The following is a 17,670-nucleotide window of genomic DNA, read 5'->3' as shown; positions in this document are numbered from 1 at the left end:
AAGGAGAAGTGCTCACTATCACAGATTTCGACTGGTTTGTGAACAATATTTGAGGGAAATGGTGATATTGTGTATGTGGAAAAAGTTTTAGATCTTTGAGTTCATCTCATACAAAATGGGAGCAAAACCAAAAGTGTTGCGTTTATATTTTTGTTGAGTATAGTTGCCTCCTTCATAACATCTGTATGGGCATGAAGTGTTCAATAGCTCACCCATTTAAGATAGTTTAAATTGTAAGATTGTGAATAATTTAGGATGTAGTTACTTTGAGCGACACCTTGTTTTCCTGTGTCGCCAACCGAACGGTCCCCCCTAAAAATCGGTCCACCTTTTGCATCTGCGCATGCGTCATTAGCCACAATTCACGGATTAAAACCTCATTTCTGCTTAAAACTGCACTCCAGTCATCATCTATCTCAACAGATAACTAAAGCTTTTGTACAACAATCATTTCCACATAATTTCAGCATTATTTTATCATAAAAGACAGATGAAGTGATCAGAATACCGTGGCTAAATAAGCTGCTGGCTGATGCGTTCACTGCACGTCTGTCATTTCAGAGCGTCACGAAATTTCACAGAGTTTCTGCTTAAAACGGTCTCGATTCTGTTTAAAACTGACTGAAAAAGCACAAAAACTGGCATCAGTTAGCTCATTAACCTGGGTTAATTGTAGTGATTATCACCCTCACAGCTTCCTGCAGCAACTGTACATCGATATATGTTATTATATGTCATCTTTCTGTGAAGACCTTTGTCTGAAAGTCTATTTAAAGTCTAGTTCAAAGCATTTTCCAGCAATGTCTTGCATTCACCCAGAAACACACTGATATCAGGCTGCTGCCACTCAAAGCACCAGGAGCAACTTGGGGATTATAAGGACCTTGCCCAAGGGCTCTTGGTGATTTTTCAGATAGATTTGGGTTTGAACCAAGGAACCTCTGGGCTCCAAATTGAAAAAAGTAGCCCTTTTTTTCGTTTTTTTTTTTTTTTTTTTTTTTTTACACCAAGTTGCTGTTACGATCCTGTCCGGTTGGTGGTGGTAAAGCACATTAGCCCGCCATTCATTGGTAAACCAAAACAATAGAAGAAGAAAGCAGCAGCAGAGAAAAATCACGTGAAGAAGAACTCCGGCCCACCATGGCGGCAGTGACAGAAGGTGAGAATGAAAACGGACACAGCCGTGAACGCGGTGCCGTGGGACTCAAACAGCGGATTCACAGACGGCACCAAGCGCTGACGGAAGCTGCGGAGCGGAGGAGGGAGGCCAGAGATGGCCGGTCTGTGCCCGAGGAGCAGAGTGACTACTTCTCCAACGCTTTCAACCATGAGCGCGCACAAATCGAGGAGCTCCTGAGGAGGTGCTACGGAGCGGAGCGGACATCCGCCTTCGAGATCCTGGACCAGGCCAAACTCAGAACGGAGCAGCTACAAAAGTTTCTCAAAGACAGCTCCGGGTTCCTGAAGAATTACGAGCTGCAGCAGGCGCAGGATGCTTTCAGGAAGCTTCAGAGCTCTCTGGAGGAGACCAGGGAGGAGGTGCTGCCAAAGAAGAAGTTCGCCTTCAAGGCTCGGAGCAAAACCTCCGAACCCACCCCACAGCAAACTCCTGGTAGTGATGAGGCTGCTGCTGATGATGTTGGTGGCACCCAGGTGGATGGAGCTGTAACTGTGGAGCAGTGCGGTTTTTCCAATATGGAGAATGCCTTTCTAACCAAGACCGCCGAGGAGATCCAGAAACAAGACGTGCTGCTGACCCATCTGACCAACTGCAGGGTCCGCCTGAAAGGTTGTCCCAGCACGCTCCACCTGAAGGACATCGACGGCTGCGAGATCCTGTGTGGGCCCGTGTCCAGTTCCGTGTTTGTGGACCGGTGTCAGAACAGTATGCTGGCCTTGGCCTGTCAACAGCTGCGCACCCACAACACCACTGACACACAGGTGTACCTGCACGTCACCAGCCGAGCCATCATAGAGAACTGCCGCGGTGTCGGCTTCGCCCCATTCTCTTGGTCCTACCCAACCCTGGAAGAGGACTTTAGATTGTCCAGCCTGGATCGGGGCCGAAACAACTGGAACACAGTGGATGACTTCAACTGGCTGGCTGTAGGAACGCCTTCCCCCAACTGGTCTGTCATTCCGGAAGAAGACAGGAAAATCAGCTGGGACCTGTAGAGTCCAATCCCGTATTGACTCAGAATGAGGGAAGCCACCAAATGGAAGCTGAGGCTCACAAAATCTGAACAAAATTTCAGTTGTCATTTTATGTGTATAACTGACAAGCGTCAACAACTGTGTATTAGTTTTTGAAAGTGATTAAAAAGTTAAAATATGACTGACCTCAAACTGTTAAAGGGTGTATGACAAAATGATCCAGAATCCAGCTCAAGATGAAAATTCAGCTGCAAAAATTCTTAATGTTATTTCAAAAAGTTTTTTGATTAGATAGACATTTGTGGGGGGGAGGGGGGTAGTCTGTTTTTGTGCAATCTGACCTGTTTAAATCATTCCACTGCAGGCACTGCAAACACCTTTTTGCCAGAAAGCATTTTATTTGAATGGGTGCAAATCTAACAGTAAATATAATAAGAAATGGATGTGAGTGAGGAAAAAAAAAAAAAACAAGTAGCATGGGAGTGGTATATAAGTCCTGGTCTGAATTTTAAGTACAGAATTTAAAATGTGTTTGTAAATAAATACAAATTATGCATTATTGTACATTCATTAAGATTAGGAGTTACTGTAGGTGCTGTAATGGGACATAGCCTGAGATGCTGTAGCCTAAGTAGTAGGGTGTCGGCCTTCTCGCCCAAGTGGCTCGCGTTCCCATCTTGATTGGGATGGGAACATGTTGCATGTTGCACCAAAATCATAACAATTTAGATTTAGGCTGTTAGTGACCATCCAATGATTTTCTTATTTATTTTTTCTACTACAAGTCTTGAATGGCTGTGGTAAAGTCAGAATAGTGGATAATTAGAAATATTTTAGAACCACAGAATATGTTTTAAGATTGTCATTTCTAAAGGTAATTTGAGCTGTACTGTACTGTCGTAATCGCACAACCTACATAGACTGAAGAAGAATAGGATTTCATCACGTTGCTTGTGGCTGAGCTGACTACAGTGTCCTTGTAGCTATTAAGGGCGATGTTGCTTGTTTTCAGTCGTGTACTTAAAATAATAACTAGTGCATTGCCCATGGGGATCCACGGGTTCTAGATTGGGTAGTGTTTATAAAAAAGGTAACTGTCATTTTGGGGGGTGGTAATAAATTATGCAACGTTTCTATAATGATTTTAACTGAAAGTGCAGGAAATTAAAATGAGAAAGTTTTGTGAATAATTGTATTTATTGGGCACATTTAGTTGATGTCATGTTTTACAACTGGCATGGTTGAGAGCTTGTCTGGTTCCCAGGAACTGATTCATGGTGATATCAACATCCATTATTTATTGTTGTTATTTAATATCCCCAATTTTCAAAAAAAATATTAGTTCTGTCAACTTTCTCTTTTTGTGGTGTTACCTTGACCCAAAATACATAAACATATCAAATGGCAAATGTCAGCTCTCCCCAGTTCCTCCGTGATCAAAGTTACACCCACATACACAGAAGCCGTACAGATTCTGCACAGAAATGAATGTCGAATTTGCGCTTGAGGTCCTCCACATGATATGTCACAATTTTTGTGCATGATTAAGTGATGTTGCGTCAAACATTTTAAACATGAATTATTGCAGAGTAGCTGGGCAATTCTACCGCAACGGAATTACAATGGTAGTAAAATCTAGCTATATTTTAACTTGCCATTAAAAACATGTTCTGATTGTAATTTCATTACTATAGAATTTAGCTGCATGTCTCAGCAGTCATTTAAGTGAAAGCAAAGCTGGCTAATATTCTGCAGGAACATTTGCAATTGACACCAAATAAAATTAATTTAACCTGTTCTGTATTGCATTTGAATTAAACTTTAAAAAAATACTACATCTGGAATTAAGGAGGTACTGAAAAGTGCTTTTCTGCAGACTTTTCTCATGGGGCCACAAATCAGACCCAACATCAAGTTGAGGTATGGAATATACAGACTCTACAAAAAAATGGAGTAATCCTCACGTTTACTTTGATCTTTTATTTCATAGCAGAGAGCATAAACATGACATATTTCACGTGATCAACTTCATTTAATTTGTTAATACACATCTATGCCTGTATGTAAAGCTTCTAACACATTAACGAAAGTTGTGATGAGGCAATTTATTCTCAACAATAATTAAATCATCAATTTTAAAGCAAGTTTTCTCAAGACACGTCAGGGGAAGGATACATGAACATTTTAAAGTCATTGAATATGTCTGATTTCATGTGCATCAATCAGTATGGTACAAAAAGTATGGTAAATGTGTGTCAAATAGGCAGTTCTCAAAACTGAGTGGCCATGTTGGAAGGAGACTAGTGAGGGAAGCTACCAAGACATGCAGGCAACTCTGAACAAGATATAGGCTTCTGTGGTCTGTGCAACCCATGACTGGTTGCATTAAGATACAGGAGCTTATTATTTGACATCAGCACCTGAATGCTTATTAGTCATTCCGCAACGAGTGTTTTTTAGATGAGAACATTGTATCTGTGACCATGTAGCCTATACAGTAGTGTTCAGAATAATAGTAGTGCTATGTGACTAAAAAGATTAATCCAGGTTTTGAGAATATTTCTTATTGTTACATGGTAAACAAGGTACCAGTAGATTCTCACAAATCCAACAAGACCAAGCATTCATGATATGCACACTCTTAAGGCTATGAAACTGGGCTATTAGTTAAAAAAAAGAAGAGGGGGTGTTCACAATAACAGTGTGACATTCAGTCAGTGAATTCATCAGTGTTGTGGAACAAACAGGTGTGAATCAGGTGTCCCCAATGTAAGCACCTGTTGAACATGCTTTTCTCTTTGAAAGCCTGAGGAAAATGGGACGTTCAAGACATTGTTCAGAAGAACAGCGTAGTTTGATTAAAAAGCTGATTGGAGAGGGGAAAACCTATACGCAGGTGCAAAAAAAGTATAGGCTGTTCATCTACAATGATCTCCAATGCTTTAAAATGGACAAAAAAAAAAACAGACGCGTGGAAGAAAACAGAAAACAACCATCAAAATGGATAGAAGAATAACCAGAATGGCAAAGGCTCACCCACTGATCAGCTCCAGGATGATCAGACAGTCTGGAGTTACCTGTATGTGCTGTGACACTTAGAAGACGCCTGTTTGAAGCTAATTTATTTGCAAGAATCTCCCGCAAAGTCCCTCTGTTAAATAAAAGACGTGCAGAAGAGGTTACAGTTTGCCAAAGAACACATCAACTGGCCTAAAGAGAAATGGAGGAATATTTTGTGGACTGATGAGAGTAAAATGGTTCTTTTTGGGTCCAAGGGCCACAGACAGTTTGTGGACGACCCCCAAACTCTGAATTCAAGCCACAGTTCACAGTGAAGACAATGAAGCATGGTGGTGCAAGCGTCATGATATGGGCATGTTTCTCCTACTATGGTGTTGGGCCTATATATCGCATACCAGGTATCATGGATCAGTTTAGATATGTCAGAATACTTGAAGAGGTCATGTTGCCTTATGCTGAAGAGGGCATGCCCTTGAAATGGGTGTTTCAACAAGACAATGACCCCAAGCACACTAGTAAATGAGCAAAATCTTGGTTCCAAACTAACAAAATTAATGCCTCGCAGATGTGAAGAAATCATGAAAAACTGTGGTTATACAACTAAATACTAGTTTAGTGATTCACAGGATTGCTAAAAAAGCAGTTTGAACATAATAGTTTTGAGTTTGTAGCATCAACAGCAGATGCTACTATTATTGTGAACACCCCCTTTTCTACTTTTTTTTTTACTAATAGCCCAATTTCATAGCCTTAAGAGTGTGCATATCATGAATGCTTGGTCTTGTTGGATTTGTGAGAATCTACTGAATCTACTGGTACCTTGTTTCCCTTGTAACAATAAGAAATATACTCAAAACCTGGATTAATCTTTTTAGTCACATAGCACTACTATTATTCTGAACACTACTGCAGATAAAGAAAATTATTCCAATACACAATCACAGGAGTTATGTTAGCCAAAATCATTGCTACTTTTGTGAATGGGTTGCTGTATTCCTGTTCACTATCAAGTGTCCATAGCCTTTGTCGGCCATCAGGTGATACCATTAAAGCTAGTGGTGTGTTCCATCTAGCCAAAAACACAACCATGTGAAAGCTCAAACCTATTATGGTTCCTGGCTGAAGCTTGTGATCAGGCTCATCTTGTGAACAGGGATTTTTGTAAATTGGATCAGACTGCTTACAAGAGCTTAAAATGACGTACTCTTACCTTGAGTTTAATCATGAAGATCCTGGGCAGTCCTCATCTCCAACGCAAGGGGAACATCAAGTTCACCCTCACTTGTTAAGGAAGGGGGGGAAGTGTGAAAGTTGGTGACCTTGTAGGTGAATGAGATTAAGATTTTTTAGCATTTCGTTTTTTGCTCTTTTTTTCCTCAAAGTGGGAGTGAAGACCACCTTGAACCAAGAAGGATTGATCGATCAAAGTTGCTTTTGATTTGTGAACCTCCGCTCGTGCACTGTGGGATGGATTACAGGCTAATGTGACTCTCCTGAAGGACCAGCCAGAATATCGTGACAAAGAGTGAGAAGGGGAGTAAGGACCTGGGGTTGCTGGTTGGACCAAACAGGAGCACGTCAAACCAAAGGGAAATCTCAGCTCTCACTCTCCTTGAGTGTTGTTCTGCTGTATTTATTGGCAAGGACACTTCCCAGGCTGAACAATGGCTTTGATGAAGGTCAAGTTTGACATGAAAACGCGAGTGAAGCTCGCTCAGACAGTTTGGTTTATGTACTGGTTTGCCGTAATGGCTGGTGTGCTGGTCTTTAGCATGGGGGTTTTCTTCAACATTGAGCTACGGAAGCGCTCAGAACTTATGGACAACAAGGAAAGCCACTTTTTGCCAAACCTGCTCATATTAATGGGTCTAATAACCTGTGGCCTCAACATCTGTGGGGGTAAAATCTGCTATGACTCACTGGACCCTTCAAAATGGACAAAGTGGAAGCCCTTCTTGAAGAACTTCTTGATGTTCTGTGTGGTTTTCAATATCCTGCTGCTTGTGACAGCCCTGCTGTGTTTCTTGATGAGAATCCCTCTACAGTTCACCCTGGCTGAGGGTCTGAAAAGTGGCATGAAGTACTACAAGGACACGGACACACCGGGCCGCTGCTACATGAAGCGCACCCTGGACTTGATGCAGATTGAGTTTCGTTGTTGCGGGAATGAAAACTACAAGGACTGGTTTGAGATACAGTGGATTAGCAACCGCTACCTTGACTTCAGTGCAAAGGAGGTCAAAGAGTGAGTGATGGAGCTAAATTTGTGTCGTTAGAGATCAGTACTTAAGGTTATATAAGAGGAGCAAAGTGGACGACACTGCGTTGGGTTGCGTCATGCAAAATTAATTGTAAGTCAGTTTTGGGAGAAAGGACAAGCCCAGTTTTAGGGCTAAGGATTACCTGAGCAGAAGTGCTCAGTCAGTAAGGTTGTGGTGAATGGGGCTTAGAAGTTACACAGTTTTGTAGATAATTTTAAGAGATGGTTTTGGGACTTCAGTGAAAAATAAAGATACTAATCCAAGACTCAAGCAGGTTAAGGGGATACAACAACATTTACAATTCAGCCTAAGTATACTATGGTCTATGGTAGTTATCACAGGGTGGTAGCTACCGCCAGGTAGGGGGTCAACATTTAAAAATGCTCCAGTCTTGTTGAGTGGTATATCACATTGTTTGTCTGTTCATAAAGATTTGAAAAAGTTATAGTTCAGATAATCTATGACTGAACATTATGAAGTTATGGGGTAAAAACAGCAAAAATGGTGGTAAAGATCAATTTCAGTTTGTACAGGGATCAAAAGTTGAAGTTGCTCCAATTTTAGTAAAAAAAAAAGTAATCCAAATTAGTGGTTGATCTAACAGGAATAGTTTGTACCATTTGTTGTGCTTAGTTTTCACATTGGTTACATTACTGTTATGGAATAGTTTTGACCATGTTGAATGCTTGGCCTCCAAAGTAAAGGTCAAACAAGGTCTACATTCATTAGATTCTCTGACATATAATATAGACTACCCCGTAATGTGAATAGTAAGCATGTTATATATCATAGAATACAATGGATGTAGACCTTGTTTGACCTTTACTTTAGAGGCCAAGCGGTCACTTTTTTTTCAAAATTGGAGCATCTTTGACTGTTGACTGAAATTTGACTGTTGTCTGTAACAACTGAAATTCACCTTTGTCATCATTTTTTCTTTTTTCAATATGATTTGAGCTGTTTGTTTTTTTTTGTTTTTTTTTAATATTTACTCTTCTGTAAGCATTTATTGAACCCTACCTGGCTATAGCTGCCACCTTGCGTTTTTGTGTAGGCCATGGTATACTGAGGCTGTTTTGTAAATGTTGTTTAGTCCCTGTAAGTGGTAGTGATTATGTCAGAATTACCTTTTGGCTCATGGACTGTATGTATAGTTGAAAATGCAAGAGGTGAAAGTAAAAGTAATTGGTTATAGATAACTGTGTCTTGCTTCTTATTTGGAAAAACTGGCAATAATGTTGGCACAAAGTGTAATTAAAGTGTTTTATCTTCAGGATTATACTTGCATGTCCTTTCAGAACTGATGTTCTATCCAGGACAGGGTGTGGTAAACATAATTTCCACTAAGAGTTTTTAGGCAAGACATAACAACCATCACAAATATAAGTGCAATAATGCCAAATCCAAATGTATAGAAGTGAGTAGCAATTCTACATGTCCAAACATATCTAGATCTAGAATATTACTGTAGCCAACTTTGTTTGATATCACATTGGTTAGCATTCAACATTTGTGTTATTTACAGTGACATATTTTCAATTAGATAAATTGTTTCAATCAAAGTGTTTCTTGGGGCATTATTGGCGGATGAAGATCTGAAACACTCGGGTATTTACAATCCAATCACACTTGTCTTTCCATTGACCTACTACTGTCAGTCACAGTTAGATCCACTCTTCAGATTAGGCACATGAACAAATATAACATCCTAGTTTGGGTACCGGACAACATGGTGGCTTAGTGGTTAGCACGGGTGCCTCACAGTAAGAAGGTCATGGCATCGAATCCTACCTGTGGCCTTTCTGTGTGGAGTTTGCATGTTCTTCCCGTGTTTGCTTGGCTTCCCTCTGGGTCCTCCGGCTTCCTCCCACATCCAAAGACATGCAAGTTAGGTGGATTGAAAACTTTAAATTAACCATAGGTGTGCGTACCGTGTGGGTGTAAATGTGTTTGTTTGTCTATATGTGGCCCTGCGACAGACTGGGGGCCTGTCCAGGGTGTACCCCGCCTCACAGCCTATGACTGCTGAGATAGGCTCCAGCCTCCCATGAGCCTTGATTGGACTAAGCGGTTGAAGATGAATGAGTGAGTTTGGGTAGCAATGCATTTCCTTGTTATTGAAAACTTTGATAGCTAGGGGCAAAAGAAACGCAATGCCTAGTTCAAATCCCAGTTTTGGATCTGCATTGCAGGTCATCTTTCATGTAGTTTTTTGTCACTTCTTTTAAAATAAATGATGTTTTATCCACCTTTTCTGCCCCTTCAGTCGCATTGGCAGTAATGTGGATGGCCAGTATCTGATGGATGGGGTCCCGTTCAGCTGCTGTAACCCCAGCTCCCCCCGTCCCTGCATCCAGTACCAGATGACCAACAACTCTGCCCACTACAGCTACGACCACTACACTGAGGAGCTCAATGTGTGGATGCGTGGCTGCAGGGATGCCCTGCTAGCTTATTATGGTGGCATGATGTTCTCCATTGGCGCGCTGGTGGTGCTGGTCACAGTCCTGGAGGTCAGGATCACACAAAGCCTTTGATATCAAATCAAAAACTCATCCATGCGCGCACCAACAAGCCGTAAATTATGAGCTATTCATTACATGTCATAGAATCCCTGCAGACAATTTACAGCAGCTTGTGTTTTTGTCTAATCCATTGGATGCAAGCGTTACCTTGGAAGCTACTCAGAGCCACCCTTGTGGGAAAGCTCAATTTCAAAGTGGTTATGCAATCTGGCACAGAGGTGAAGGGGTGGCTTAATCGTGAGGTGAAGAGCACAGGCTCACTTCCTGAAGCTCTAGCTCCTGATCTAAAGTGAAGAATGACAGCCTTAACAGACTCTAAGCTGAAAAAACCTCAGAACCATCAGACAGGAGATACTTCACAATGCTAACCTCTTAGTAGCATGGTGGCTTAGTGGTTAGCACTGTTGCCTCACAGTGAGAAGGTCCAAGGTTCATTTCTGACCAGGTCCTTACAGTTTTTAATGATGTTCCTCCGTGCACGTCAGCTTCTTCTCACTGCCAAAGACATGCAGATTAGGTAAATTGCAAAACTGAGTGTAGGTGTGATTGTGTATATGTGTCGATAAAATGGAGGCATGTTCTGGGTGTACCTCTGGGGTACACCTGCTGGGATATGCTCCAGAGCCTCCTCGTGACACTTAATTTGAATAAACAGGTTTAGAAAATGAATGAATATTTATATTTAAAGACTGTTCAAAATATGTAGAATTATTAAAATGTTTGAATGAATTGAAAGTCTTTATTGTCATTGAATCGATTACAGAACAATGAAATTAGGGTTGCAACTCCAGGAGGTACTCATAAAATAAATTAAAGTTACATAACAAAATAGCACAAGTATTTAATTATAAAGCCTTACTTTTGCTTGATTTGAATGCAGTTTTGAGTCTGCTTATAACCAGTGTTGCCACAGTTACTTTGAAAAGTAACTTTATTACTTTATACAGTTACTTCATTAGCAGCTGTGGACAACTTGTCGGCAGTTGCTGAATGTAACTAATAAAGTAACTAGTAATCTAACTTGGTTATTTTATAGATTGAGTACTCAGCAAAGTAACTATTAGTTCCTTTTAGTTACTTTGCTGATTACTCAATCTTATGAGTAGCCAAGTTAGATTACTAGTTACCTTATTATTAGTTACATTGTCAGCATAAAGTTGTGAATGAAGCAACTGTATAAAGTAACTAAAAAAGTAGCTAATAAAATAACTTTTTAAAGTAACTGTGGCAACACTGTTTATAAGGCTTTGGATCCTTTGGTACTGCTGAAATACCTTTATGTCAACCGAACAGTTCGCTAACGAGAGACAGATGAGGTATACCGCCAGCCCTGTGAGAGCATATCAGTTACTTGTTTGGGTGTGATCCAGCATACAAATGTCTCAGGTTTGGGGACACCAGCAACTGTAAAAAGGCCAAAGTGACGCCCACATGTCATCTGACTACAGCAGATAGATGGTTACTTTCGGGAGTTGGGATGGAGTGGTTGTCTGCCTGGCTGGTTACCCTTCTGTAAAGAAGTGGAAATTTATTTTCCAAAATAAAGCTTTTTTTCATATCTGCAGTCGTAATATAATTGCCATCTATGATCCTGTTTGAGTCCTCAGGTTCAGGTTCAGCTTTACCTGTGATCCTCTCCAGGTTGCCGTCACTGTGGGCCTGCAGTACGTGAACACGTCCTTGTCCACCCTGGCCAATCCGGACGACCCAGAGAGTGAGAGTGAGGGCTGGATCCTGGAGAAGACTGTGAAGGAGACGTTCACTGACATCATGGCCACAATGAAGAGCATAGGCAAAGGCAACAAGGTGGAGGAGGGAGGCGAAGCAACAGCGGACGCAACAAGCTGAGTAAAAATGCTCCTGCAAAAACTGAAAACGCGCCAACCTGAAGGGCAGAGGAAGGGAACACTTAAAATTAACACCTTTTTTCTACCAACATTTATGCACATAAATACTACTTACACACATAAATGGACTTATTGCAAACATTACCCTTGAATAATGAATACTGTGCACTTCCTGCATAGACACAAATTGGATCATATGTGTTGTTATTTATGTTTTAATCCAGAAATCCATCTCAGTTTATTTCACAGCACACTTAAAAAATGGTGTGGGTTGGGTCTTTTATTCATTTTTTGTTTTCTTATTCCCACAAAAGTGAAAAAAGTTGTCAATAAATGTCACCTATTTTGAATCTATTGCCTGATAGTTGTAGAGAAGCTTGAATCTTCGACTGGACTGTGTTGCTTGACGCGAGGGCATTTTGCTTCAAATCGCAGAAGCTTCCTCAGCTAAAATTCTTGCTCTGGTGGTCTGACTTCTGTCTTGACTCTTGTAGAGAAGAATAATCAAGAAGTCACAAAAGCTGGAGTTTCAAACCTAACCAGACCCCTCCTACCGAGAGGCAGACTGCTATAGGCCAGTGACTAAACAATAGCTCTAATTAGCACCTATTGTGCTCTAGTTAGCACCCTCCTAATGACAGGGCAGCTGTCCCTCCTAATGATGGGACGGACCCTCTGTTGATCCAAAGAGAGGGTCCAAGAGAGAGAGAAATCCCAAAGTCCTCTTTGACACAATCAGCTCTATTGTGTCACCTGCTGCTGCTGTAACTCCTGTTCTTCCTAAAACAAGTAGTGATGAGTTCCTTAATTTCTTCATTGACAAAGTCAGAGTCATAAAAGATAGTTTGCCGCTCTCATTGCCCTCTTGTTGTGATTCCCGGTATTTGGGACCTCCCACTCAATGCTGGACCTCTTTTAAGCTCGTTACAATTGAGGACATTCTGTCATCAACATAATGAAACCAACCTCTGGTATTTTGGATGTAGTTCCTTTTAGATTGTTTATGAATGTTTTTGACTCTATTGGGCCTTGTATTGTTAAAATTTTCAATATGTCTTTGTCGACTGGTGTGTTTCCTTGTTCTTTTAAACATGCTGTTGTGGAACCACGGCTAAAGAAAGCAGGATTGGACTCTATGGAACTGAAGAACTTTAGGCCAATATCAAAGACCCCCTTTTTGGCTAAAGTCTTGGAAAAGGTGGTCTGTGTCCAACTTAAATCATTTTTGCAGACTAACAACATCTATGACACATTTCAGTCCGGGTACCATGAGTTTCATTCCACTGAAACTGCTCTGTTGAAGGTGGCTAGTGACATTATGATGGCCGCTGATAGTGGTAAATGTTCTGTGCTGATTTTATTGTATCTGTCATCTGCATTCGATACCGTTGACCATGGCATTTTGATTAATAGATTGCGGGATACGGTTGGCATGTCAGGTCCTGTATTAGAGTGGTTTAGCTCTTACTTGGTTGGTAGAACTTTTAGTGTTTCTGTGAACAATATGATGTCTGAATCTGCTGATCTTTTGTGGGGTGTCCCACAGGGCTCAGTCCTGGGTCCGATTTTGTTCCTGCTGTATATCCTTCCTCTTGGTAAGCTGATCCAGCAGTTCTGCGATGTGTCCTACCATTTGTATGCCGATGACTTGCAGCTGTACTGTTCTTTTAAGACAACTGAAGCACATAAAATTTGTTCTCTCATTAGTTGTCTCACTAAAATTACAGAATGGCTTACTGAAAACAGCCTGCAGTTGAATTCTAATAAGACTGAGACATTGATTGTAGCTCCAGATAGTGCTATGTCTGTCATTAAGAATCACCTTGGTAATCTGAGCAGCTCTGTTAAAGGCAGCCTGCGTAACCTGGGTGTCATTTTGGATGGACGGATGTCTTTGGAACATCACACCAGGCAGCTCGTTAAGAACTGTTTTTTCATTTCCAAATTACGCAAAATGGTGGCTTTTAATGAGCTAGAGATGATTGTGCATGCATTTGTTTCTTCACGACTTGATTATTGTAACAGTCTCTTTACATGCCTCAGTAAGAAAGAGCTGGCCCACCTGCAGGTAGTGCAAAATTCTGCTGCACGACTTCTTACCCGCGCCCACAGGAGAATGCATATTACTCCTGTCCTCAAGTCTTTACATTGGCTCCCTGTTTTTTACAGGATAAATTACAAAATCCTCATGCTGACCTTTAGAGCTCTACATGGGCAGGCACCGGAATACATTAAGGACCTGATCCAGCAGGAGTTTGAGGTCTTCCAATCAGAACCTGCTGATGGTTCCCCGAACTTGTTTTAAAACTCGAGAGGACAGATCTTTTAAAGCTGTGGCACCTCGCCTCTGGAATGAGCTTCCCTGTTCTCTTCGCTCACTAGATTCTGTGGATGTTTTTAGACAGCAACTAAAGACACATTTTTTTTTAAACTGGCATTTTAGTGTCAATTTATTTTATTGTTCTATATTTGTATGTGTTATTTTTATTGTCTATTTATATCGTGTGTGTTGGGTATTTTCTCATATTTTCTCAGATTTATATAAAATCTTTAACAGTGTGAAGCACTTTGTGACCTTGGTCTGTGAAAAGTGCTATATAAATAAAGCTTACTTACTTACTTACTTGATGGCTCCCTTGACGACTCTGCTGATGACGTGAATGACTCATTACCATGAACAAAAGACTGAAACTGCTTTGACCTGAGTACCCCATTGTAAACGGGGGATAAAGTGTGTCTCAGACCCCCTCCCCAGTTAAGGCTGGGTTTCAAACGTTTCACAAAGAATGCCTCCTTGACCCCTCTCTCAAACCATTTCTTCTCTCTGGCTAATATTTTAACTTCCTTGTCCTCAAACGTGTGGTTAGTGTCTTTAAGGTGGAGATGAACATTCAAGCTTCTCTACTATGGAAACCACCTGGACAACTGAGAGCCTACACAGAAACATTGCCTGATAGTTGTGTGAATGTGAAACAATAGTTGCTATGCAGTCATCCTCCGATAGGCCCATAATAGCCTCTGTTTTATTTTATTGAAATGTATCCTTTTTGCAGATTTAGGCACAGAGGGCCGAGATAGACTGGTGGCCATTCCAGGGTGTACCCCACCTCTCACCCAATGACTGCTGGGATAGGCTCCAGCTCCCTGTGACATTTAACTGGAATAATGCCCAAGCAACTCGGTACAACTTGTATATAATGGGGAAGTTTGGCACGCTATGTGGTAGAGCTCAGCACAGTTTGAGAAATGTCACTTAAACTCACTTCAAATTCCTAATTAACTCAGCTGGACTTATACGCAACTCAAGATAGCTCGTGGGTGCAACTCTGTCCGGTTTTCATACCGAGCATGGAAAGAATTACCATAAGCCATTTTGACTAGAGTACCACTGCTGACTCGGAGTTCCACCGATGGATGGAGTTCAACACAACTTTAAATGTCATATATTGACACAGTGCCAAATCATAAGTTAGCTCAAAGTACTGTGCACCAGTAAGCACTTTAAAACGAGTTGGTCCAGAGTGTACAGAGCTACCCAAACTTGAGTATGAGTTAAGCTGAGTGGGTTGGTTTGACTGAATTCCTGAACATGGTTCAAATTTAACTGCCCTTTCTTGACTTGTGCTCTGCGACAAGTTCATTTATTCATTTTCCAAAGGGTCATGGGGGGCCTATCCCAAAAACCATTGGGTGAGAAGCAAAGTACACCCTGGGCAGGCAGCCAGTCTATCACAAGGCAGACACATATGGACAATTTAAAATTTCCAGTTGGCCTAATCTGCATGCCTTTGGAAGTGGGATGAAGCTGGAAACACACAAACACAGGAAGAACATGTCAACAGGTGGGAGCGAACCAAGGACCTTCTACGTGTGAGGTAACAGTGTTAACCACTAAGCCACTGTGCTATCAATGTGATGAGTTCACCCAAGATATATGCAAGATGTGCTGAGTCACTCCTTGGAAAAATACACACCAAACACATCCTAGTTTGACAGCTGCTTCACTCCCAGTTGGTTGAGGTGTAACTTGCCCCAATACAGCCCAAATCATCCCCAAACATGGCCAGGTGAGAGGTGCTTAAAATATTTACAGAACTCTCACACACTGGAATTTGACCAAAATTAAAATGTTGATCAGTTTAAAATGTTGGACCACAGAATACATACTGTTACCTCTTTGGATCAAATCTATAAAATGGGGTAAAGCCATTTTTTTGTTTTTTGTTTTTTAAACATTGAAAGCCAAGGAGTTTTAGGGCGTTGGCAGAGGCATACTCTCTGATGGCTTTGAATCTGAATATTGAAATATTCGAAGAATGAGTCACATGACTTTGGATTGGATCCTAGAGACAAGAAGGGACAAGTCCAGAAAACAAAAAACTGTGTAGGACACTTGAATCTGGCAGCTAAATCCTAGCTTCTGATACTTGCTGTATAATCTGTGATCCTGCTAAACCCGTGTCCCTTCTTCATTCAGTATCTCCATCATGGCACCTGTATAATCCAACAGCTGGATCACTGTCTTTGTACATACTGTAGAAAGAATGAAAAATTTGAACTTTTTTAACAAATATATTGTGATTAATCATAATATTTGATTTAAATCAATGTAAATTATTTTTTTGTGCATAAAACAGTTTTTGGCTGTGTGTATAGAAAAGCTGAATGTATATACAAATAAAGGATTGTGATGTGATTCATGTTGTGTTTTCTTGACCTTGAGTAGCACAGAGTTGAGATTCAGAATCACGCTGCAAGAGCTGCGAGGTTCTAGATTAAGGCAACCAAATAAAGGCAATTATGGCATTACTGCTTTCACGTGGCCATGGGATGACACGTTGCTTGTCCAAACACTTAAAGAAACAAACACTTTGGTCACTTCAGTCTGCGTACACATCAACGAAGAAGTGACACAAAATCTGTTGCAAGATGTAAAAAGTGACTGAGGATCAGTGATGTGGGTATAGTCCAAGCAGATGGAAATCAACTCAGCAGCAAAAGTAGAAACGACTTTTCTTAACCAGAGTTGAGTAGATAAGAAGCCTCAGTGTTGTTAGATTAGCACAAGTCCTTTGGCCAGATTAGCAGGCGATGGCGTGATCATACATGGCTAACATCAAAATATGAAAAAGTGATCAGAGAACTGACAATGTCAGTGGACAAAACAGGCATGATGGATGTGTGTCAGTTCATTTTTACGCAGTAGCACTCCAGGCAGCGGTATTGTCTTCTGACCTGTATTTTTGTATAACAAAAATGCTTTTGATCTGATTTGGACCAAACTTGCTGAGAGGAACTGACGGTCTGCCTTGAACAACGTGATTGAACTTTGAGAAGAATCGGTTCAAGGTCACAGGTGAAGTTCAAAATTTTTGACTCATTGCTTATAAATACTAAAGCCTGTCTCTTATTGCTAATTTTTCATATGTGATTCTCTATACATTTGACAAAAGAAAGTCTGATAACCAATCGGGGCATAAAATCGAATATCATCGATGGTGAAAGTTTTATATGTCTAAAAAAAATTCATGACTGCAGGATGAATATTTATTTTAAGAAAAGTGAATAGTAATATTTAATTGGTGTAGAACTCAGCCACATGGGGTGTGTAGCCACTACATTCTGAGTGCCGGTCCCAAGCCTGGATAAATGAGGAGGGCAGACGGAAGCAGGGCGTCAACCTCGAAGTTTGTCCAATCTCAGTCACATGGGGTGTATAGCTAATACACCCTGAGTGCCGGTCCCAAATCCGGATAAATGAGTAGTGTTGCATCAGGAAGAGGAAAAAAGTCAACCCAAACATGCAGAACACAAATCGAATTTCCATGCCGGATCAGTCGAGGCCCAGGTTAACAACGGCCG

General features: G+C 41.0%; 2 protein-coding genes across 2 annotated transcripts; both read left to right on the top strand.

The window, feature by feature from the left end:
- The first annotated feature begins 1,113 nt into the window (after positions 1–1,113).
- On the top strand, positions 1,114–2,186 carry tbcc (tubulin folding cofactor C). The gene has a single exon (XM_034194199.1). The coding sequence runs from the start codon at positions 1,141–1,143 to the stop codon at positions 2,173–2,175; it is 1,035 nt and encodes a 344-aa protein (XP_034050090.1). The 5' UTR covers positions 1,114–1,140; the 3' UTR covers positions 2,176–2,186.
- A 4,447-nt stretch (positions 2,187–6,633) lies between these two features.
- Positions 6,634–12,159, top strand: prph2a (peripherin 2a (retinal degeneration, slow)). The gene is made up of 3 exons (XM_034194200.1): positions 6,634–7,420; positions 9,703–9,949; positions 11,603–12,159. The coding sequence occupies exons 1-3, from the start codon at positions 6,840–6,842 to the stop codon at positions 11,807–11,809; spliced, it is 1,035 nt and encodes a 344-aa protein (XP_034050091.1). The 5' UTR covers positions 6,634–6,839; the 3' UTR covers positions 11,810–12,159.
- Positions 12,160–17,670: the final 5,511 nt, after the last annotated feature.

This window comes from Thalassophryne amazonica, chromosome 18, assembly GCF_902500255.1.
Source record: "Thalassophryne amazonica chromosome 18, fThaAma1.1, whole genome shotgun sequence".
NCBI lineage: Eukaryota > Metazoa > Chordata > Actinopteri > Batrachoidiformes > Batrachoididae > Thalassophryne > Thalassophryne amazonica.
The sequence above is the reverse complement of the archived record's forward strand: the minus strand, read 5'-3'. Positions and strand labels throughout refer to the sequence as shown.